Consider the following 25,645-nt stretch of genomic DNA (forward strand, 5'->3'; position numbering starts at 1 on the left):
GCTTCTAGTCTAACATGCACTCATAAAAGATATTTTCCTCCTGCCCTACATTGGGATAAGACATAATAATCCTGTTGAACCACATCTGCTTTGTTGTGATTCACCTGTGAACAATACAAGAGTCAAGTAGGGACAACTGTGACCTGTTTACTGATATTCAGCTGCAAAGCTTCTCAGAAAATCAACACAAAGGAATTTATAAGTCAGAGGAGTCCTTACTTTGTGGTCGGTGACTGAGCATTTTAAATCAACGATTGGTGCAGTGGATCATAAACCAGCACGTCCTGCTCCTGCTCTTTTTCTCCTGAATGTTGCTTTAGTAAAGGCTGCCAAGGGAGTTTATTTCCTACAGGAATGATTCCAAGGGCCACTCGCAAATCTCTCACAGGTCACATTTAGCACTCTTCCCGGTCTTTGAGTATCACCGGTGTAAATAAATGCCAGATCTTGGACCTCACATACATCCTGTAGAAGTCAATTACCGCTCAAGTGTATATATAAAGATCCGATTTACTGCTATTAGCTCAGATGTGAGTTCAACAGTCAAACTTAATGTGAGTAAATCAAATGCCAAAGCCACAGTGGCTTCTTAATCCCTGGAGCTCAGCATGTTGGGTTGTTTTGGACTTTAACTGTGTTTCTAAATGCAAGTGAGAAAATCCCACTGCCAAGCCTCACCACTTTCCATGTGTAGTTTAGTGGAAACCACATTTATTGCCCTGAAATCCATGGCAAAATTATGCTGGCACAATTATGTCGTGAAAATTTAAGACTTTTGTTTTTTTAAACTCTTCAGATCAAATTAAGTGTGGGGAATGACTGCACCGTAGGATCTCAGCTGCTTGTTCTGAGGTTCAGAAGAAGTAGAAACTGTCTATAAAATAGTGCTTGAACCATTAAAAATTGTCCAAAACAAACCATTTTGCAATTCTACTTTTAAAAACCATAAATAAAGTTATGAAGTTTATAAAGTATGGCAACAGAAAAAGATGTGAAACAATTTGGCAATGACAAGTAATATGCTAAGTGACTTCAACATGCACAGGATCATGCAAAAAATTGGCTGTACCTATGAACTGTGAACAAAAACACCTACTACGTGAGGTCTGTGTTTGTAGATGTGTCCAGCACACGGACTAAGGAGAAAATGCTCTTAATCTGTTTTGGAAAACATCTACAATCTCAGGTTTAACAGCCAATATTTCTGACTATATTCACATAAACACTAAGATTACAAAGGATTTAATTAATTAAATTGTACGATGAATGTTGAACGGCCCCAATGAGAGTGCAAAATTAGTTGATGTCCATCTCCAAGTCTTTTTTTCCGTTTACATTTTTCTGAAAAGGTCAGATTTTTCCATGACAGCAGTGTTATTTTCCACAAGGCATGATACAGGACCTTGACATGTTTCCTGTGTAGGGGAGACAGGGATTGGTTGGCCAAGTTTTCACTCTCTTACACCCAGAACACACTGCCTGTGTGAACAGCACGTGACAGCAACCTCGCTGAACTGCTGCGAACTGTTTGCAGGGTTCACACTGCTGCTTAAACTACTGTATTTCCACTATTAAAAACCAACACTCTAGCCACTACATTGTCAACAACACTGTCCTGCAAATATTTCACAATAAAAAGCCTTGTGTTGACAAATTAAGGGATTCTGTCCAAAGAAACGCTGCCAAAGGGCGTTTATTTTTAAACGGAGGCAGGAAGTGTTAAAAGTGACTTTAAAAAATATTAAAACTGTCATGAAAGGTGGTATAATGTTATTATGATCATTAAAACCACTTTCACAGTCTATTTTTGTGGAAAAACGCGTGCGTCACACGGAAAAAATCAGCGAGCCTTCTATTCTCTAGATGTTCTGCAGCTAAGCACCTGAGCAACGCAGCTTACACGGGCAGTGTGGCTGCTCTAACCTGTTAACACGGGCGCAGTAAAACACAAAGAGGTTCGCAACTCACAAGTGCTGCTCCCCAAGGCAGTGCGTTCCGGGCGTTACATATTTCACTGGCATGAATTATGTTAGAATATTCCAACCAGCAGCCAATCAAAGGTTAATGTCTAAGCTATAAATAAATGTTTTAATGTGCACAAACGTTTTCTAAAATTAGGTGATTTGTGACTGAAGTCACGCTGTGGTTTGTGCCAAACAGCTCCATCACAGAGTGGCTGGCACATTGTTAAAATTCTGCAGTTTCAAAAAAACAAACAAAAAAATTTGAATATTTAATTTAAAAAAAAAAAAACAGTAAACATGAACATTTTATATCAAAACAAAAAAAATTTAAGCAATTCATCAGTAGAAATGTCTAAATAACTTTGCCACTGACCAAAATAATAATAATTAAATAACAATACAAATATTGTTTTAAATCTTCTTAAATAGTTTTAATCCCTAAAAATAGAGTTGTAGTTGCAACCCGCTCACATTTGACCTACTTTGTGATGAAATTATGTTATTATGCCAGCTACCGTCACTCAAAGACTTTCAAATCTCATATCAGAATGTAGCTGTTTCATTTGTCTCTTAACAAGAAGTACCACATTTCCAATATGTCTGTCTGACAGTTTTGTAATAGGTTTGGTTAGTTAGTTAGTTAGTTAGTGATTTTCAGATGATTTAACATGACAGGTGAGTGCAGGTGAAGAAAACAAACATTTTGATGTTACATATTTGTTTCTGTGACCTTCAAAAGACCAGAAAATACCCGTGTCCTAACCAACCCCAGTACCCAACCAACTGCGGTCTCCCCTACTGTATGATAATCCCGCACTGACAGAAGGTGTATGCGTATTTACCTGCATGGGCGATGATGGGTAGATGTCGTCACCGGTGGAGTCCACCAGGTCCTCCTCATCCAGCGTGGCTCTCTTATACGTTGACATCTGAAAAGTCAAATGCAGAAAAGACTCCCTCAGTGCTTCCATGTTCCCTGCAGCCCCTCTCCTCTCCCACTGATGTGTGTGTGTCTGTGTGACGTCTATTCCTCAGCAGTGTCTGAGGCTTCAGGTTAGGGTTTCCCTCTAAAATCCATCAGGAGGTATGTGGTCTGTCTGGTTGGAGCGAGTATGTCAGTCCTCTCCTTCTAAAAGCACTTCTCTGCTCTCTTCAACCCCAACAACACCTCTTGCAGCCCCCATGGCGCCCGGCAGATACCCCCCGGTGTCAAACGTCACAACACGTCCTCACGAAAGTCCTTGTAAGATCTCCCTGTCCTCTCCTCCTCTGTCACCGTTTTGTGGCTCTTCCTGGGCAAACTTTTTTCTACACTTCCTGCTCAGCCCAGTCTGTGCAAACACGGCACGAGAGAAGACAGAACTAAGGAAAAACAGGAAGGAGCACTGACTTGAGCGACTTACATGACTGAGAATGTGTGGAAGTGCTTGTGTGTGTATGTGTGTGTGTGTGTGTGTGTGTGTGTGTGTGCGTGTGTGTGAGAGTGCATTCCCCAATGTGGTTTCACTTAGATTTGGGGAGGGAACCTCGCAGTTGTAGTTCACACCCAGTGTCTTCTCTATAGGACATGATACAGTCAGGGGAGGAGCCCGGAGAAAACACCCTCCTCCCACTACATGCTTGGAGTCGCTGCCCATGGCAACCGTTACCTGATAGGCAGTTCGTCTCCAGTTTAACCCCTCACCCACAGAGCCTCCACTACATGACATAAACACTGCATTTTAAATAGTTTACTTATTTACTACAAATGGAGTCAGTACACCAAACAGGTATTTAAAAAAAAGCAAACAAGATGTTTCAACTAGGCTGCAAACATACTGTTCATACAAACAGTTAGCAAACTCTACTAAATATGGCGTCCACACAGGACTAAATCCATCTGTGATGAAAAATTCTAACAAATAATACATAAAATTACTGTAAAAAATTCTGATCTTGAAGCATAACATCACAAATGCAGACAGAGATGAATGTTTTACTCCTAATACCCAATCTATCAGTAGATTAGAGCAGTGGGCGACGAAGGGTATAACAGCACTAAGCACAATATCTGACAAGGGTCAAATCCCTTCAAAAACTGAAGAGAGAATTTGACCTGGAGAATCAAGATCTGTTTCGGTACCTGCAGGTCAGGGATTTCTCTGTGAAAGAAATAAAGCTAGGTTTTCCTCATGAGCCAAACAGAGCGATAGAGACACTGTGCAGTGCAACATACAGCAAACTACAACCGGCTTCAGGATGTGGACAGAATTTTGTTGGGCGAACATAATCAGATTTTTGTATATTGTATATTTGTTCTGTGATAACAAATTGGAAAAAAAAGCAATAAAAGTTTAAATTAAAAAAAAAATATATCCAATATATCATGCATGTTGTAAAATATTTTTCAAATCAAACCTATATTCTACATATTTACTGTATATAATACATCATAAATCTTGAATGTAAATATTTAAACCAAGTATTACATCATATCTGTTCACTATACTTTGTCCTGGTTATTCTTAAAAAGCCAAAATGGAATCCATTTGAAGCTAATGTGCAACTTGAACAGGCATTTAAGAAGTGGAACAAAATCAGTTTTAAGCACGGGACTTAACAGGAATACTAAAAGCTTGGAACTTGCTATTTAAATACACTTCTTTTAATACAGAACTAAAATGAGACAAGAAGTTTTGCTGGAAAAAGATCTTTTCATAAAACTAAGTTGTCTATGTGGTAGAAAGATGCAAATACTTTTAAATTTGGTGCTATACGACCGGAGAAAACAGAGGAAAACAACTGTGCCATTTGCTTTTGCTCAAAGGGTCATATTTGGACAACAGGGTGGAGCTGTGGATGAACAAGGTCTAAGCCCACAGTGTGTATTCAACCTCTGTTTATTATTTGTTTAGACTACACACCCTAATTCACCCTCCTTACATTTGTCATAAATGTTGAATTTAGCCACAGAGACCACACAGTTTTTGTACCAGGCTGTAAACATGTTTATTTCTGCTGTAAAGTTGGGCATTTTAACATGGGTGTTGAAGGGGTCTGACTGGTTTCTGGAGCCAGTCTCAGTTTTTAACACTTCCGTGTTGGCTTCATTTTTCAGCCCCTGAGGTTGCTGCTTGGATGTAATGTAAGCTTGTCTGTTTTTCCCACAGGAAACAATATGGTGGCCGGCTGGTAACAATCGATCATGAATTACAGTTAAATGGTAGGCTAAAAATGCCTCTGAAAATCTGAAATCTGAAATCGGCAACGCAGTAACAGAATTATGGCTTATATTTGATCAGCATTGCGTGTTCTGCATTTGAGGGAGAAAGGGGTGGATCTGTCTCTTGATCTGTTTCTATACTCTTTGTGTCCGAGGTGGCAGGTATATGAAAATGCGGAAGTACAAACTGTAGTTCGAGCAACAGTCCTAGAGCCTGTGAAATTATGCTGGATGACACAATATACGTCAGATTTGGATTGGATGATGAGGAAGTAGGAATGTGGGGCCGTATTCACAAACATTCTAGGAACTCTCAGAGAGCTTCTAACTTTGCCTAAAAATTTTAATGAGTCCTAGCTTAGTCAGATTTAGGAAAGTTCTCAGAGCAACTTTTACTTTAGTGAGGAGGTATGGCTGACTTCGTTGCTAGGTATGATGCATTCTTTTAACAGATGTGATTGGCTGTCAGAGACAAGCCCTTTTGTGAGCCAGGAAGGTGTGGACACCCAGTGGACATGAAATGAACTGCATCACAATATGTGTGATCACTGCTGATGGAAGGTTGAGACAGACCTAAGCCGCGTTGCATAGTTCCAGATTTCCAAATATCTTGGTGTTGTGATCATTTTTATTTCTGGCTTTTCAGCGTTGGGTTGGAAATGTTGTGCATATCCCTAATGACATCAACTGCACATATTATCCCTGCAGGATCTAATCTGTAGCATTTCATTTCCTCACATTTTCCTCACATTTAATTTCCTCGTCATCCAGCGTTTGGAGAATATTTCTTCGACCTCTCTGTCTTTCTGCCATTTCTTCGCTGCTTAAGAAAGTCTTAACCCTCTTCAAAGTCCTCCTCCCTACTCCTAACAGTGTTTCACCTCATGAGCTCTTTTAAGGTCTAAGATGCTCTGTAAATAACTTTTATCTTTATAAGGAACTAGTCTTGACTAGGGGAAATTCTAGGAAAACATTACAATGCTAAGAATTTTCTTAGAACTGCATCACTGGGATAAACTCTCTGTACGAGGAGGCTTTATGAATACGGCCCCTAGGCGCTGATAAAATGGAAGTAAGTTTACCACAGTTTATTTACACATACTGCCAATATGATACAGAGCTGGTTGAAAATCAGCAAAGTATTTCTTTGATCTGAGAGGTTAATAATGTTACCTGGTGCTGTTAAAGGTTTGGTCACATCAGTAGTGTTTTTAAAGGTAAACCCGATCTGTATTTTGACTGTGATCAGCTCATGACAGCAAAAATCTTACAACAAGATCACATACCTGTCATTTATTTGGTCAAATGTTAATGTAACGCTTGTACACAGAGGTCCTGCAGCAGAAACAGGAGGAACTACAGAAGCTTATTTACATCTGATTTTCCTACACTACAGTACGCACACTGTAAAGAGGGCAATGATTAACCTCAGCTGTCTGACAGCCTGACAGAGACACAGCTCACTCCAGAGTGGTTGCTCAACACAACGTGACACACTGCAGACTCTATCAGCACAATCAGTCTCTGTCCTTCTGGACGTTCACCTTCATGCTCTGGCTTCCAGCTTTTCATGTTAACATCCACCCACTGAGCACAAGACAAACCAGCAGCTAAATATAAATGTTTACTTGATGAAGCCAGATAAGATATTCTTGTAAACACAACCAGAAGGCGCTCCAGTGGTGGATCCATGCTTTATTTTATTTCCCGCTTGATTCGCATAAACATGTCACAACAGAAAACTCATGTTCCCACCGCAAGCATTCCAGGGAATTGCAGCCAAACCAGATTCCTGTTAACTAGCGAACAATATGCCACAAATCAGCCCGAGTAGTCCCCAGAGGAGGGAGCTGAGGTCGGCCTTCCCTTCACTCTAAAACAAATAAAATCATACAAACTCTCCCTGTGTTGTTAGTGTGCTTTTAAAATCCTGTTAAACCCAGCACCCGCTCAGCCAAGTCACATTATCGGCTTATAAAAGGACTGTTGGGACAAAAGATGGAGGACGCAAAGTGATGAGAGATGCAGCGAGACAGACAGGGAGGGGGGAGGGGGAGATGTAAGAGGACACCCATTGTTTTTAGGACACTTTCAATTACATAAATGGCTTCAAATGACCTATAGCTGCAAGCAAAAGAGCCTAATGGGGGTATCGATGTTTTCCTCTCTGCAGACACACACACACTGCATTTGATTTCCATCAATATTTAACCTGCAACTCATGAGAGGATTACAGCTGTTCCACTGAACTGATTTTTACCTCGCAGAAGTACATCAAAAACATCCCTGATTGAATCATGTGGTCTGCTTCAGGGTCTACACGACGCAGAGCAACAAGTGTCGGTATCCACTGGCACACTCCAGTGTTGTTGTCGCACACACACATTCCTCGGCATACAATCATTGTTGTTGAACACTTTCCTGGCATTGGGGTCTGTGCAGATTGTTGCCACACAGATTGACCCCCCCCCCCCCGAATCAAATCTCTGCGTTAGGGATAAAAAACAGCCTTCCCTTTCCTGTTACTGATATTTGGTGACTAATATCAGCCATTCCTTTTGTGGAGTTTGTACCTGAGTCATGATTTCCTCCTCTTTATCCTGATCCACATCATCCTGAAACTAGGAATTACATATAAACACTTAAAAATCTGACATCATCGGCATGCTGTAACCTGCTGTAATGGAAGCTGTGTCAGATAACATCTGTAAAAACGACTGAGGAGACCCTGCTGATGTCCTCACGCTGTGGAAGTCACGCTAAGTGGCAACTGGGAGCCATTTGGAAGTACAAATGATGCAAGTCTCATAATAATAGTCTTTGGTCAAGGTCAGTTTGCTTGCAAGTCTCCCATTGTGCCCATAGGGCGCGAAGATGTCTTCCCAAAGACAAGCCGCCAGCACGAGGGGTCACAATCCCACGATTCCTGGAAATGACGCGAGGCCGTGGCCTTTGAGCGAGGCCGTAAACCACAATCATGCGTCAGTAATTCGTCACTGATCCTGCAAACCAGACGATTATTTGTAGTGCAGGGGCATTCCTCCAAGAATAACTGGAGCGTGTTTGTGTGTGGGATTGGGTGCTGCACGTACTGCAGTGTACAGTGGTTGACAAGTTTGTTCTGAACAGAAGAATGAGAACCGGACAAGGATTTAAAGAGAAAAAAAAAAAAAACAGTCTAAAGTCATGACGCTGATGAGATGGAAGTGGAAGGAAGGAGGTTACAGGTGATTTACAGGCATGTTTGACGTAAGCTGGCAGTAAACACATTTTTGCATCTGAGGAAAGGCGGCTCAGTTAACCACCATGGTAAGCCCGTCAGATGCAGGGGCTAGATGTGGTTTCAGACCACAGAGGCACAGTAATTAAAGACCACATGCCAAAAACAATCTAAGTGACAATCTAAGCCTTATACTCTGCGTGACAACTTAGTTAACCTCTGTGATTGAAGCAATGTTTCCGCTGAAATACAACTTCTGCTATTCAGTGTTGTAACTTCTCTTTCACACGGACGTGACACGGACATCAACTACAGCAAAACTAAGCTTCCTCTATGGGGCTTAAAGCTGGAGTAGGCAGTTTGATTTTGACATTAATGAGCAAAAATCTCACAATAAATTTTGAGTATATTATAATTTAAGTGGCCTGAGAGGACACTAGACTTGTGCACCTCTGCTTGGCTCTGTTTTCAGGGTTTAGAAAATCTAGCTCGTGACAAGAGACTTTGGCCAATCACAGGTCATTTTCAGAGAAATAACAAATAATGTCGCTTGATGCCTTTGGTGCTGGAGTTATGTGCAGTCCTGTTTTGTGTAGTATGTGTTTTTATGTTTTAATGGTGTACGCTTCATTCCATCTGGACTGTTATTGTAAGGCAGCAAATTTGTGCAGCTCCTGAGTCCAAGATGATTTTCCCTAAGGGGACAATAAAGTACACTGCCTGGCCAAAAAAAAAGTCACCACCAAAAAAAAAGGTCATACACTCTAATATTTCGTTGGACCGCCTTTAGCTTTGATTACGGCACGCATTCACTGTGGCATTGTTTCGATAAGCTTCTGCAATGTCACAAGATTTATTTCCATCCAGTGTTGCATTAATTTTTCACCAAGATCTTGCATTAATGATGGTAGAGTCTGACCGCTGCGCAAAGCCTTCTCCAGCACATCCCAAAGATTCTCAATGGGGTTAAGGTCTGGACTCTGTGGTGGCCAATCCATGTGTGAAAATGATGTCTCATGCTCCCTGAACCAGTCTTTCACAATTTGAGCCCGATGAATCCTGGCATTGTCATCTTGGTATATGCCCGTGCCATCAGGGAAGAAAAAATCCATTGATGGAATAACCTGGTCATTCAGTATATTCAGGTAGTCAGCTGACCTCATTCTTTGAGCACATACTGTTGCTGAACCTAGACCTGACCAACTGCAGCAACCCCAGATCATAACACTGCCCCCACAGGCTTGTACAGTAGGCACTAGGCATGATGGGTGCATCACTTCGTCTGCCTCTCTTCTAACCCTGATGCGCCCATCACTCTGGAACAGGGTAAATCTGGACTCATCAGACCACATGACCTTGTTCCATTGCTCCAGAGTCCAATCTTTATGCTCCCTAGCAAATTGAAGCCTTTTTTTCCGGTTAGCCTCACTGATTAGTGGTTTTCTTAAGGCTACACAGCTGTTCAGTCCCAATCCCTTGAGTTCCCTTCGCATTGTGCGTGTGGAAATGCTCTTACTTTCACTATTAAACATAGCCCTGAGTTCTACTGTTGTTTTTCTTCGATTTGATCTCACCAAACGTTTAAGTGATCGCCGATCACGATCATTGAGGATTTTTTTCCGGCCACATTTCTTCCTCGAAGACGATGGGTCCCCACTATCCTTCCAGTTTTTAATAATGTGCTGGACAGTTCTTAACCCAATTTTAGTAGTTCCTGCAATCTGCTTAGATGTTTTCTCTGCTTGATGCATGCCAATGATTTGACTCTTCTCAAACAGACTAACATCTTTTCCACGACCACGGGATGTGTCATTCAACATGGTTGTTTAGGAAATGAGAAGCAACTCATTGCACCAGTTGGGGTTAAATAACTTGTTGCCAGCTGAAAGATAATCGCCCATGCAGTAATTATCCAATAGGAGGCTCGTACCTATTTGCTTAGTTAAATCCAGGTGGCGACTTTTTTTTTGGCCAGGCAGTGTATATCATATTGTATCGCATCGTATCGTATGTCATTGAAATCAACTGTTACTAATGTCAATCGCTGCTCATAAACTGCGGTCAAACTGTCAAACTAGGCAGTAGGCCTGCACACTATCAAGATATGATTTTGAATATTGTCAAAAACAAGATGCTGATATTTCAATCAAACTGATACAGAGATGCTGTACTGAGGCAATGTATTGTAGTGCACAGCATACGCCACCAGAGGTCAGTCTCTAACGGAGGAACAGGCAGCTGAACTAAGAAAGATGGCGACTGCGAGTGGTGGGAGACGTTACAGGACTAGGAAAAAAGGAATATGCCTCTGCCCCCGTTTTAGATATAACTAATTTTATATTTAAGTTAGTTTATATTTAAGTTATATTACTTTAGAAATTCTCCTTAAAACAAAAGCAGTTTCTTAGCTACATGATTTTATTCGAAACATCAACTCCGTTCAGCCCACTAATTACTTGGTTTCCACCAGGAAAACATGCGTCATCAGGTTCTCCGGTGAGAGTTGAGTTTGTTTCCTATCTATGCAATATTCTGTGGGCCATACATATTTAAACACAACAATACTTGTTAAAGATGATGAACCAGCTGCTGCGTTAAAACAGTCAAGCAAAAACGACCCTCTGCATTGCCTATTTTTCCCCTAAAATGTTTTTTTGCACACACTTTAGTGTACTGTTAAGCTGCAAATAAGAAAGTTTGCTCAGGCCGGTGAGCGGTGCTTCATTTGGCTTGACTGTTTTCAACATGGAAGGCCCATTCGTTAATACACCCATGCTGTGTCACAAATTCTCTCGATTTACAGCTAAACAGTACACTAAAATATGTTTCTGAAAACATCTGAGGCGAGACATAGGCAATGCAGTAAGAGAATCTTGATTCATATTTGATCAGCGCTGCCTAGTTTGACAGTTTGATCGCAGTTCACAAGCTGTGACTGACAGCTGCATTAGAGACTCCTCGTCCCTGATTGGCTGGTTTCGTCAGTCTTGTAAACGCCATTAGAAGCACTAGGAGGAGGCAGAGCTACATGATTTTTTTAATCCACGGATTATCTGCCTCGTATACTACTGTCACGATATAGTGACAGCTATAAAAATAAGTTGCCTACTGTAGCTTTAAAGCAGTCACTTAACCCTTTTTGTGGATCTTAAAGGAGAAGAGTGAGGTTGGGAAAACATTCCAGAAATACCACGCTGCCGAATGTAAACATGACCACACTTTGTACTACAACAAGATCAAGCAGGCACGGTTCAAACAGTTTCATCTGATCCGACACAATCTCACCTGAAGGTAAACTGGCTGCACACACTGCAGCTGTGTTATAAGGTTGTTTACTGCAGTGGCACGAGCTGCCGTGCAGTATCCTTGACCTGCATGTGAGGTCTTGACCCTGTGCAATGTCCAGTATGTGCCTGTGTGTGTAAGTTAACTGAACATTCACATATCAGATGCAGCAGACAAACAAATAAGGATGATGACTCAACATTAAGACATTCATAAACACAGCAGCTTCAGCTCTTTATCTTTGGTGTTTAGTCCTCGTTGTGTTTCTGCCTGAAGGCCACAGATAAGACAAAGTTGTCTCAGGCTCTAGCTCCTGACCTCTGACGTCAGGACAGCAGTGGAAATGTCTTTCTTTTCACAGCACAGAGACGTTTCCTCTGCTAAAAACACCCTGATAATGAAGTGTTAACCAAAAAAAGCTACTTTCCTAGGTAATCAGCTTTTCCACGCTCTGCTGTGGGATTGTTTGACTAAGCGGAGGGACTTTTAGCAGAATCATAACACATTAGGTTTATTTTTAGTCGTGCATGTGCAGCGTTGCTCTGAAAAAAAATAAATAAAGAGCTTGCATTTTTTCTCGCATGGTTATTAACATGCCGGCTGCAGCCCTGAAATTCTTCAGATTCCTGGTTGACGAAGGAGTCATTCTTCTGTGCACGTTTCAGGTATTCTGACGTATGTGTGATGATCAAATATCACCAAGTCGGGTCTTGTGTCACCATCGTGCACTGTCTGCTGCAAGTAGCTCAAGTCTTATATTCAATCTGCTCCAGTAGGTGCTCCAGTAAATAAATGTGGATTTTAAAAGCTCTGTCTTCTGACTTTTTTACACATAAGGTCAGGATTAAAGGAGTGGCACATGGAAGCTTGCTCACAATTGAGATTTTGAGCCAAGGCACGGACAGATAACAAGAGATTACCTGTTCCTGCTGTTGTTATGACGCCCTGCAGCCCTCTCACGATCACACCTAGGTAATGAGTAACTGCAGAGTAAACCAAGGTCCCCTGGTGCAACACATCCAGGGCTGTTTAATATTATTAAATCTATCGATCACTCAGGCGTTAGCTTGTACAATTAATGATCCGTGCCCCTCATATTTTATGCCTGTGCAGTAAAATAAGGTCCCCTAAAGCAACGGAATAATACTCAGCCTACAGGTTTGAATTTGTAGCACCATATTTTGTCATATTTTATTGCCTCATGAATGAGAACAGCACATAAAAAAGCAGAACTAGTCCTTGATTAAAAGGGAGAAGCAATGATACACTTTTTAAGCTTTAAAAAGTAAGGTTTCAGTGAAAATGTATGTTTGAGAAGCACTGAACATACGACTGGACAAATGAGACTTGGATTACACTAGTCACATACAGGTGTTTTTGGCATACTTTAGGCGCATTGTGTTAATTCCATCTTGTGAAGGGTTCATTGCATGACTCTAAAGACCTGTGAGTCACAACACGTTGGTCTTTTTAATCTGTACTGCCATGTAAAATGAAGAAATTTTCATTTTTGCACAATCTCTACAGTGTGCCTTGGATTGTTTTTGAAGGAGACTTGAATTGTAATTGTTTTGGCTGAGAATATACGTTAAGTTTTCAGTCGATACCAGTCAATATGTTCGCCATTTTCTGTGGACGCATGCAAGAAAAACAAACTTTTCTTCATAAATTCAGGGCAACATGAGTAATTAAAATACAAATGGTCATTTTGCAGGTGAATTATTCCTTTAGTAAGCTGCAGCATCTTTGCCTGTATTTCAAAGTCTGTTTTCTAATTTAACTGCATTTATTTCCTCTTCCTGTAAAACACTCAGCAACTTCTGATTTTAAACTGCCACACAAATCATGTTTTTTCTCTCTTGGTACCATATTTTTCCCGCCCTTACATCTGATCATCTGATTAACAAGATGATCCCTCATTATTGGTTTTGTGTCACCAAGCGTGACACTTAACTTAAGCAGAACACTGAAAATTTACATCTGCCATTTATTTTCCAAGTGTCTGTTTAAATACAGTTTTAACTGATGATCTCTTTCATGTTGTTGCTTAACAGCCTGCTCTCCAAGACCCCAGATGATGAACGAGCTCGTGAGAATCCAAGCTAACATTTAGACAGTGAATGTAAATATTACTTTTATACCACTGCGGCCATTAAATCATGCAAAACAAACATGCGACTGCATTGTGGCTGCACACTAATTTTGGTGTGTTGGATGTGGTTTTGGTTGCAGCTGGTGGATTTATTCGGCATAGAGGCTAAACTGTGATACAGGCCACTGAAAAATATTTAAATATTAGTGTGTCAGGGGTCATTTTAAGTTTTGACTCAGTTAAAGTGTGCTGAGTGTATGAGAAGCTCAGATGAGGAACTTGATGAGTGTAAAAATCAGTTGCAGTGAAAGTGGAAAGGATTGTGAAACAGGGATGTGAGGAAAAAGTTAGAGGATGCTTGAGAAAGAGTAGTAACAAGTCTTATAATTACAACTCAATATACTGCAGCAAAACCTTTAGGTCCCTGTGGGAATATTAAACTGATTTCAGAGTAGATTTAAATACACTAAAGCTGTGGTTAAGTCACTAAACTTCACGGAAGGTCCCATAAACAGCAAACGACACACACTCTGTGGTTAAATAATACATATAATATCAGAAATACATTTGTTTACTCCTAAGTTTCTTTAGGAAAACATTTACTGTCATGTCAACAACCGCACACAAGCCTGCAGTGAACAGCTCCAGCGTTCAACTGAGCGCGTGTGATGTTGTGTCACGCCTCAGAAAGATGAAATCATCTATTTAACCTTTTAATTTTTGTACTTTAATGTGTGTGTGGGGGGGGGGGTGAGCAGAGGACATGTTCTTACCCTGCTGTCGGATGGTCCGCCGCCACTCTCCGTGACTCCGGTGTGCTGTCTGACCGGGGACAGTGAGGGAGCCTCAGCTGCAACGACCAAAGACACTGAGCCTCTCTGTCAAGATAGTTCACATCCCTCTGAAAGTTTGTCCGCAGCTCCGCTACCCCGGAAATCAGCGCGCACCCGCCTGAGGGTTTCTAAGAAGAAGAGAAAACAGTGTAAATGACAGGCTGTGTTTACGAGCTAAGGTTTCAGAGAGGATATCCTGTGGTTTAAGTGTGATAAACATATCAAGTGTGACAGCACGAGTCTTATTAACTTGAAGCTGCCTGACTCTAAGGTCAGATACCTACATTTATGATGGTCTATTTTAAGGCTGTAGCACCTAAGTGAGAATGCTCTGCCTGCAGCTTTATGATCTGCTGACTCTGTGGTTACTTTAGAATTAGAAGACAGCTACAGACACACACCGGTTTACCGGAAATGGAGGAAAAATCGATACATATTTTTGCGTGTCATTTGTGTCTTTTCATGTGTCATTTTTTGTTGTATGAATTATTAATATTGCAAACACAAATTAAACTTCAGGACAGCACATAACACAGCAGAACTAGTCCTTGACTAAAAGGTAAAAGCGATGATACAGAGAAATAAGACAAAATGTCTGCCTGTGATAACAACAGACTTCTTGCCCAGCTGATTTTGAGGTGAGGCAATGTATAGTTTGGCGATAAATTGGTTTTAAAGGAATACTTGACCCACAAAATGACCATTTGTATAGGCCTATCAGCTAGTCATGTCATGTTACCTTGAATTCCTTAAGAAAACATTTTCACATTAAAAAAGCATTTTCACAAAGAAAAAGCAGAGAGCATACATAAATTGCACTGAGCGCACTTTGAGCAAATTAAACTTTAGGTAGCCTAACTTACTAGAATAATATAATCGCTTGCTTTTTCAGTCTACTACATACATTTTGCTGCTGCAAAAAAATGGCTGAAGTGAGATGAAGAGACTGAAAACGTTATCCCATTAGATAGAACAGATGTTGACAAGGTTTCTTTGGGGGACATAATTTACAGTTGAAAAAAAGGTGATAAATCACAATATATTTTATCGCAATACTCAGCATATCACAAAATATTTGTTGGAGCTATAATAAAGTTTTTGTTTGTTTATTTTATCCTTATCTAAATAAGGAATGGAATCCAGGAATGAACCCTAAAACCTGGAAATGACCCTTGCAGCCTTATTGTGGTGGCAATGTTAAAGTAATGCAACCGTATAAAGGCCGTTAAACACTAGCTAGCTAACAGTTGTCTAGCTAACAGTAGGCTACATAAAGACTGTTAACCACTAGCTAGCTAACAGTTGTTTAGCTAACAGTAGGCTACATAAAGACCGTTAACCACTAACTAGCTAACAGTTAGCTAGCTAACAGTAGGCTACATAAAGACCGTAAACCACTAGCTAGCTAACAGTTAGCTAGCTAACAGTAGGCTACATAAAGACAGTTAACCACTAGCTAGCTAACAGTTAGCTAGCTAACAATAGGCTACATAAAGACCATTAACCACAAGTTAGCTAACAGTTGTCTAGCTAACAGTAGGCTACATAAAGACCGTCAACCACTAGCTAGCTAACAGTTGTCTAGCTAACAGTAGGCTACATAAAGACCATTAACCACTAGCTAGTTAACAGTTGTCTGGCTAACAGTAGGCTACATAAAGACCGTTACCACTAGCAAGCTAACAGTTAGCTAGCTAACAGTAGGCTACATAAAGACCGTTAACCACTAGCTCGCTAACAGTTGTCTAGCTAACAGTAGTCTACATAAAGACCGTTAACCACTAGCTAGCTAACAGTTGTCTAGCTAACAGTAGGCTATATAAAGACATTAACCACTAGCTAGCTAACAGATGTCTAGCTAACAGTAGGCTACTTAAAGACCATTAACCACTAGCTAGCTAACAGTTAGCTAGCTAACAGTAGGCTACATAAAGACCGTTAACCACTTGCTAGCTAACAGTTAGCTAGCTGACAGTTAGCTAGCTAGGTCAGGGTTACCACAGGTCCTTGAGATCCTGATAAGTTTGTGAATTTGAGGGAGAAACATTTTAGACCTTGGACATTTTTGAAAATAGACGACATGGCAAAGGTCATTTCAAGTACTTAGATTTGTAAAAAAAATTTTTTACAAGAATAGATATCGCTCAGCTTACACAATATATTTTATACAATATACAATATATATTGCTGAGCAGCGTCAATTACTTGAGCTTCTGTAAAGCCTGCCAGTTCTCATTATAAAAATTCTCAGTGTTGCAACAGTAGTTAACCTTGATCTGTTTCTCAAACTATGCCAGGTTGGGTTCTTGAATTTGAGGGAATTTGGCCTGGTAAGCCATTGAAAACTCCTTGAATTTTAAGTTTAAGAAGGTGTGAGAACCCTGCTAAATTTCATCTTCCATCAAGCAGTAATGTGTCTGTATTTTTACAGCACCTCACCATGTTATCAGCAATTAATGTCATTATAATCTTAAAACAAACCGAACCTCCCAGCAGAATATATGGTCTATATGGTCTGTACAGGGGGGGAAGCAGAAGCTCCACTGTGCTTAGTGAAAGCTCCCTCCAGGCTTTACTGGATCTGCTTCTGCCAGCTGTAAATATTGATTTTCCAGGCAGGAAGACCATTAAATACTCTGAAAGAACATAGGATGAGTCGGGTCTAAATGTGGGGTTTACACATTAAAAAATCAATCCTGTTGGATCTTAAAAGGACGAGGCTACAGTGGGTTAAATGTTCCATTACTGGCCAGACCAACAGAAATGCTACGCTATGCTATATATTAATGGTTGTTTGGTGAATTCCAAGCTAATTATGGTCAGCTATGGGGTTTGAAATATGTGGAGGAAAAAATCAATTAAATAAAGAAAAAAGGGAAGTTGTAATCCATATTATGAATGAGGCTGGCTCACATACAGTATAAGCCTGCTGAGCTGCCACAGTGACATCCACAGGAGGCCATAGGAAACAGCAAGGAGCCTACAATGTATAATCAGTTTAACAGTCAGTCCATAATTTAAAGGCTATACCTGTTGAATATAGGATTTAACAAAAAATTAGCTGGTAGAATTATTATTCTACCATTAACTACAGGCTTATTAGGTCTAATACTTAAAACAAAACTGACCACAGTTTATTTGGAGGCTTTATCTATTTGTTTTTGTTTGTTTTAGGTGCTAGTTGTTTCAATAGTTAGCAGGGGTGGAAAGTATCTAAGTAGGCTAAAGGCCGGTGATATTCAACTTGTGGCTCTTGGGCCAAATCTGGCCCGCAATTGCTTTATACCGGGATTTTTTTTGTTCTTTGAATGTATATAATGTGACAGAGTGCATAAAAAAGCAATAAACAGAGCTTTTTTTTCCTACCCTCCCTCCCACCAAAAAGAAAAGTCCTAGGGAGGATTTCCCTTGATCCCCCAAGCCCTGAATGTCCTCACATCCTAGCAACACCCCGGCATACACCTGACCTGTGCAGGGCTGCTGCGACTGGACTTGCCTCTTGACAAAGATGAGCAAGGACAGTAGACATCAGAAGGTTGAAAAACAGGTAATACCCTTTTTATATATACTGATAAATATTATTTGTTGTTTATCACCTGAGTTTTGAGAATTTTAAACCAGTGATTCCCAACTGGTCCAGCCACGGGGTCCAGATTACTCCTGAGTCATTAGTTCAAGGTCCACACAGTTTAATACATTCAGTGTCATACTTGTGCTTGGCCATGTTATCGAGCTAGTTTGCTGTCTCTGTTAACTAGCTGTCAGTTAGTCACTCACTCTACAGCAGGAAACAACAACTCTAAATAAAAGGTCTTGGCTGGAAATTTAATGTACATTAAAATAAAATGAGGGGTTTTTTTTTTACAAACTTGACATGATTGCAAGTCACTTGTGGTCCATTCACCATGGGCCCGTGACCCACTTTTGGACTGTAACCCACCAGTTGGGAACCACTATTTTAAAGGGCCATATTGTGACAAGCACTGCAAACAACATTTGGCCATAAATGCCGTGGTTTGTGTCATTGGTTTATGATATATAGCCTAATAATTGTCTGTAAAAAAAAAAAAAAAAACAAAAAAAAAAACTTTATTAATTCCTGAGGGGAAATTGTGATTCGTTATAGTCGTTCGGATGTAAAGAAAGAAACAAATTATAAGACATAAGAATAAGAGTATGAAATAAAAGTATGTAAATATAAAGCAATAAAATAAAACAAAATAAAATAAAAATGTACATTAAAAAAATAGAATATGCATTATGCTGCAATGTTTAAAAGTAATATTTAAAATATAAAAATAGAAAATATCATCACTGTGAGGCTGTAAGTGTGAATTTTAACTACAATATATACATCAATAGAATAAACAAGAATAGAATAAAGTAAACATAAGAAATATGTAGTTATGTGCATGATAAAGACCTATACTGAAATATATTGCACAACTGAATAATTTCGTTTTCAGTGTCTTTTTTAAAATGACAAAAAACATTTAATGAATAAATAATTTCCCTGCATATAATGCAGTTAAAATTCATTAAATCTCTGTATACAAAATACATGAGTGACAATAATCTAATATTGTCGTATATAATATTATAACACTGACAGGGCCATTCTCCTGCATAAATACTTTTATTTTTAACATGCATGTTTCTGATTACACCTCTTTACTTTAACTACAGTTTTGAACGCAGAGCTTGTTTTTATGACGGAGTATTTTTAAATTGTGGTATTTCCACTGTCATTTCCCACAGTTATAATTATGGAGCTCTGTCCTTGAAGCGATGCCTCGGTCGTCCGACAGGCGGCGCTCTCGGTCCATGTCCCCTTCAGCAGCAGCAGCATGGCAGCGTTATTTCTAAGCTTTTCCTTTTTTCTGTTTTTTTCCTCCCTCGTGGGATACAGACCGCTATTCTCAGACCCCCAGAGCCGGAGCCGAACAACTGTGGCCTTATAAAACGGACTGAAAGCACCGACAAGGACACACATTTCAAGGTGAAACACTGAATGAACTGCACGCACATTTTGGATGTAGATTTCTGCTCCGGTCACTTACAGTAAGTAAAACATTGGAACTTTTTTGGGGCGTTTTTACGCATATAACAGGTTGATTTTGGAGGAAACGCGCGGTCGAAGTGTGGGCTGAAATTTTGCTTACAGGTTGTTATTTGTGCAGCTTTCCTCTCTGTGTCTGCTCCAGATGTTGCTGCCAGTCCATCCCTGATCCGGAGCAATGTCAAATAATCCACTCTGGGCTTTAAAGGGAGTTTTTGATGAACTGTTGCACCGAGTCTGGCTCTGTTTATATCCGTTTCCACTTGGATTAAGTGGTGCCACTCGACAGGCTGCACTAGTACAGCTTTAATTAATTCATTTATTCATTCAAGTCATGCAGGATTTCGTGTTGTGTAATTTTTATAGCAACCTGATCAGTTATTTGGACAGTTAGGGATTGTGTAAGAGCTTGCAATGGAGTCATGGGATTCCCTGCACATACTCCTGATCCCTTTTCCTGTGGGATATGTGTAGGAGGGTGCAGTAAAATTCAATTCAGATTATTTTCTGAGGACGTCATCTGTGCTGTTGACAGCTGAGACAGATTAAATATGTAAAATACACATAAATTAGATACAAAGCTAAGGTTAAAACACACAAGTAAAAGCCAGGGGCAGTAACAGTGCCATTATTTTAAATTTATCTTATTTTGGGGGGTTTAATGACAGAATCGTAGATGTGACATGGATTTATGCACACATATTTTAGTAGTTTGTTGGCCATGAATAAGTTTGGGACGCCTTTTTTCAACCTATGAAGTTTTGCCACTAATAAAAATCAGTTTTATTAATTGTATTTAGCCAAATAATCACACATGACAAATGAAATCTTTACTCACGCTGGGGGGGGGGGGGGGGGGGGGGGGGGTAAGGAGATAAATAAGTTAGATGTCCTCCCTTTTTGTGTGAAAATCACTAATAAAAATCTGTTTTATTATCTTTTTTTGGCCAAATAATCACATATGACGAATTAAATCTCTATTCAAGTAGGCTAGGAGGAAGAATAAATAAGATAAATGAGTCAGGTGTCCTTCCTTTTTGTGTGAAAATCACCAATAAAAACCAGTTTTATCATCTTTATTTAGTCAAATAATCACACAGGACAAATGAAATCTTCACTCAAATAGGCTAAGGGGGAGAGACAAGGAGATACAAAAGTCGGATGCCCCCCACCCTCTCTGTGTGAAATCAGGTTTAAATGTTAGTTATTCTGTTTGCACACAAGAGGTTGGATTAGGCAGCCTGGTGTGAGAAGCAAACCAAGTTGCCCATTTAAAATTTGGCAACCATGTTTAGTGTCCTAGCCAGTCAGGGTGAACAGAGGAGATAACACAATCTTGTCTGAGGAGCAGGGACAACACGTCTAAGTGCAGACTTTTGATAAAATATTTGGAGGCGAGCCTCTTATCTATCAGCCCCTCCACTCCTGAGCATAATTAGCAGCCTAATCCCCGCTGTAGAGCCGCTACCTGCTGGAGTGACATGTTTTAGTGCCGGCTCGACTTGCCTCGGGCTCAGGAGGGAGCTCAGCTGAACTTAATAGGTGTTGGGAAATTTCGCCCGTTTGACACCGGCTGGGTAAATTGGAGTGGCCGATAAAGGCTCGGTGACATCATGATTGAAGTGGGACTTCACGTGATACTGACCACCGTCCTGTCTGGCATCCTGCTGGTGGCCGTGGTGGCGGTGCTTTGCTTCTTTTGCTGCAGACTGGCTGGTTCAATGCCGCTGGGCGGACCTGGCAAATTCTAATGGCAGGTGACGACTACCTGTGGCCTGATGCATTCGAGGAACTGTCAAAGCAACTGGCTTGGAGTACGTCATTCTGTATGAATACTCTGCCTTTTGATTTCATCCACTGACTCCTGCAGGGTCGGTGCTGTTGGTTCAGACTTGTCTGTTTCTCAGAAAACCAGTTGCAGCTGGCACAATTACCAGTCAGAGCAAGCTTTTGGAGGTGTTGACAAGATGATCTTTGCAAGCTAAATGTTATAACAGTAAATAAAGAAAGGTGGAGTCCATGGTGTGTGAACAGGACATGATGACAGGCCAAAGCTTGTTGGGAAATACAACTAACAAAACAGAGGGAAGGATGTATTGGCCTACTTATTTCACAATTTTGAGGGACGGTATTGGAGATGTTTGCACGCAGCCTTGTCCAAACAGAACAAAGAAGTTCAGATTTATTTACTCAAGACCACAAGTCATGATGTGGAGTTCAAACATGGAACAAGACAGCAATACAAAGGTAAACAACCACAACAGATCAGTAACACAAACTGAGTCATAAAAAGAGGGCCTGAATGTTACTCTATCGGCAAACACAAATTTAAACATAGACAGGTGGGTTACAAAGTTTTCTGGCAGGTACGTCTTCCTATTCACCACAGTGTTTTTACATTCAAACAAAACATACTCAGAAGCCCTTTATTAGATTTGCACAGGTAAGATTTTTGTAGTAGAAGTATCTTTTTCTTCTCATGGGTGAATGTATCCAGTCAATCAGTCGCTGTTAATCGGCTTTGTTATGGCCCTTAAACCTCTCAGTGCTATGGAGCTCAATCCCATTAAAATGACCTTGACTATAAGCACAGAGAAGAAAGGAGGAGCGTGTGAATAATTACAGATGAAAGGCTGACTTGCCAGGACCCATAAGGGCCCCTGTTGTGACTACTTACATTCACAGCGAGGCCTCCAGCTTAACTTCACCGAGCTTTCCTTTTGTTTCTGCTGCAAAGCCCGATGGGCTTGATACTTTTTTTTTTTTTTTAATACAAGGTCCAGGTTCAACAACACACAAAATCATCTTTCATCAACACAGCTTTGATGGCATGAAAACAGACTGACCATTGTTTGCAGTCTCCTGCCTTGTTTGATCTGTAGAGAAGGGAGCAAGAAATAGTAGCACTTCTCTTCGTAATTTCTGTTAGGGTCCCACTAAGCAAAGAAGTAGGGATAGTAGGGTCGGTGTTGGCTGATATTCACCTTGTTGACTGCCATCGGCCTATCAGCAAACAAGATGACATTGACTGATGGCAGTGGCCGAGGTTTTTTTGTTGTGTCACTTCAATTCTGTGCAGGTTAAAAAGCAGGGCTCCCGACTTAAGTCCCCGGGACACAAATTTGTGTCTCATAGGATAGGAAAAGCATGACTTGCCCCCCTCCCCCTCTGATTGGCTAGTACTCAGTGCCTCTGTTGGTTGGGTTGGTTAAAGGTGCTTCTCAAAGTCAAGAAGGATCCTCAGGAGCTGCACACATGCTGCATTTTTGCGCCCTCAAATTCATTGTTTTCAATGTAGACATGTTGCAGGCACGCTCAAACTCCAGAGTAACAACATCACTGCGTGCACATGTTCCCAAGCACCTGTTTTTTAGGATGCGATGGATGCGCCCCAAGATAAACAGAGTTCAACTTTTTGAACCCAGCAGCGCGCACGGCATGTCATGTGTTGAGGAACAACCAATCACAACCGCCAAACATCTTTCCCTTCTTCCGTAAATATCAGTCTGTGGTAAATATGGAGAAGTTGATCATGTTAGTGCAGGGCTACCCAGAGCTTTATCATCTGTCCCACAGACGATAGGCCTACACACTTATGAACAGCGCCCATTCTCGGAACCCATCGGCTGTATTCGGCGTCCGACTTCCAGCAGACGGCGATACAGCCTCTGGGGGCAGACCCCCGATTTTTTGGCATTCCGGTTCGATTTGGGGGACGAGGCGAATTTCCGTTTCCGACTTCCGTTTATATATAAGTAAATATGCTGAACCATTGCGGTGGATTCAGAGTTTGCAGTGACGCCAGTTATGTTCCGCCTCGTTAGTTCACCACACGGACCGTTTAACCTGGCAACAGCTGCAGCCGGCTCAAACGTGGTTGGTCAATATCATGCGGACTACAAACAGCCTACAACCGGAAACCAGGGCTCTTTCGCTCTTCTTCTGGAGGCAAGATCTCCGGGGTTTGCCTGCAGACTCTACGTTCACTGAATGTAGAGTCTGTATATAGAGACTAAACAGCGCCTGGAAGAAGATCAGCTCTGCACTCAGGATTTTAGGTAAATAAGCTTTGATACAGTGCTTGTTAAGATTGCTTAGCAACCTCAGACGCAACCTGCCACCGCACTCTTGAAAGCTGGCACAGAAAGGATACAAAAGTAGCGCCCAGCACCCGACCTCTCGTTTTCCATGTGGTTAAAGAGGCGTGTGTACGGCCCCTTAAATGGCTGAAAATCGAGGCTACGTCATCAAATTCCGCCGAAGGACTGTTCCAGTGTCAAGGATCCTTCGAATTCTACTGAGGACCGAGTCCCTCCTTTAGAGAATACTCAAGCATGCATGTGTGTATCCTCAGCAGGTACCCACAATTCTTTGAGCATGATTTGCCGGAATTGAAGGTGGGGCCTGTTGAATAAGGCACACCCAGGCACTTGCTGGTCTGTTCCAATGTGTGTTCACTCAATGCTAGGAAGGAGTCATGCCTAGGCACTGTAGGACTCGTCCTATCAAGGAAGCATCCTTGACTTTGAGAAGCAAAGGATTAAGCAAGACGAGTGAGATTGGTTCAAGCCCTCAGGAACAATGTCGAGCTTTGGAGACAATTTTTACAATGTGGCCAAACCTGGATTACAACTTCCTGGTCAGTCACGTGATGTCAAGGGGTCAAGAAAGACTCTCTCCCATAGACTTACATTCGGAAAGAGAGGTCCGTAATTTAGTGGATTCATTTTTATTTCTAGTGTTTCAACCCCTGCGAATTGACTTGTTTCACTATCATCACTATATATTTAATTCGCAGGGTCCGATAACATTTTGAAAGTCTAAAAGAGCCATTTAATTTAATCTTTTCATCCACATTCAAGTTAGCAGAGTGCTAAACTGGAAGTTAGCTGCTCAGCTATTGTAAAGTCTCTAGTGGACGCTCTCTTTGAGCCCCATAATGTGGTATAGATCCAGGTAATTTCAAACTGCAGAAATTGAGTTTTTTCGGCTTCATGCACCACAGAATAATTTTCATAGGAATCAGTGGGAGCCCACCTCCAACGCTGTATCCTGTTCTTTTCATACATCCATGGATGAGTTAGGTTTAGGGTAAGAATGTCGGGGTAAACCAGTCAGAGGCATATAACGGAAGAGCAGGGTGGGCCATGCCTTTGCATATTAACGTCCTGGGGATGTGAATTTGTTCTTTGGGCTGATCTTACCTGGGGTGCCTTTGTGATGAAAGGGCACAGTAAACTCACTATCGACACTTCAGGGGACACACCCTATTGTTTGCCTGATAATGCCACATTGTGAACAATGAATCTTGGTTGACATCTGTAAGAAAAGAGCTAGTAAACGTTAGCCTTTAGCCACCTGTGGCCACAACTAACTGCAAACAGAGGTTGCATTGAGTTACATTATGATGAGTTCAAGCTCTATTCAGTAAAAATGAGCATTGGGTTTTTTGTTGGGAAACTTTAATAAATACAATGGAAGGACACATTTGTTGATGTTCTCACAGCAATATACAGTACACATTAGGGAGGAAACTATGGTATATTATACAAAGTAATAAGGCTTTTTAGGCAGTTATTTTTTTAAAACTGTGAAAGAAGGTTATTTTTAGGCAGGGATGCTCAGATTGCTTTGCTTGGGGGCCACTCCTGCAAAAGGAAGCCAGGGGTCAATCGCAGCAGCCCCAAAAATGAACGTAGGGGCGTTCCTAGGTTTTTAGGACACTGGGAGCTTAGCCAAGACCTCTGTCAGGGGGTGCAGGGATCCTCCACTGGCACTTTTTTTGTCTTTTTTTTACACACTCTGGCACCTTATGTACAATAAAAGTACAAAAACAGTTACCAATTTATTGTAATTCTGAATTTAAAAAAGGGTTTGGGGGGCCACCCAGCACCCTGTTGGGGGCTAGATTCTGCCCATGGGTCGTATATTTAGTATCACTCTTATAGCAGCTAAGTCTAAACTTAAAGCCACTGAGGGGCTGCACCGTG

The 25,645-nt window shown here is 41.0% G+C and overlaps 2 protein-coding genes across 5 annotated transcripts in view; one reads left to right on the forward strand and one right to left on the reverse strand.

Moving 5' to 3' along the window:
• The window catches only part of ece1 (endothelin converting enzyme 1), a 42,389-nt gene extending 27,693 nt beyond the window's left edge, over nt 1–14,696 (reverse strand). The window contains exons 1-2 of one of the 2 annotated variants that reach the window (XM_033626409.2): nt 14,537–14,696; nt 2,807–2,893 (exon numbers count right to left, since the gene is read on the reverse strand). In XM_033626409.2, coding sequence (XP_033482300.1) covers nt 2,807–2,893 — 87 coding nt within the window. In that variant the 5' untranslated portion in view covers nt 14,537–14,696. Of the gene's footprint in view, nt 1–2,806; nt 3,380–14,536 lie in introns of those variants that run through there. The other variant, XM_033626408.2, reaches the window with a different exon arrangement.
• Nucleotides 14,697–19,474: 4,778 nt separating this feature from the next.
• alpl (alkaline phosphatase, biomineralization associated) overlaps nt 19,475–25,645 on the forward strand; it is a 30,578-nt gene continuing 24,407 nt past the window's right edge. The window contains exon 1 of one of the 3 annotated variants that reach the window (XM_078170582.1): nt 19,475–19,595. The gene's annotated coding sequence lies outside the window, so the exon portion shown is untranslated. Of the gene's footprint in view, nt 19,658–21,776; nt 21,903–25,645 lie in introns of those variants that run through there. The other 2 variants (XM_033627784.2, XM_078170584.1) reach the window with 2 other exon arrangements.

The sequence above is a fragment of the Epinephelus lanceolatus genome, chromosome 1, assembly GCF_041903045.1.
Source record: "Epinephelus lanceolatus isolate andai-2023 chromosome 1, ASM4190304v1, whole genome shotgun sequence".
In the NCBI taxonomy this organism is placed as follows: Eukaryota; Metazoa; Chordata; class Actinopteri; order Perciformes; family Serranidae; genus Epinephelus; species Epinephelus lanceolatus.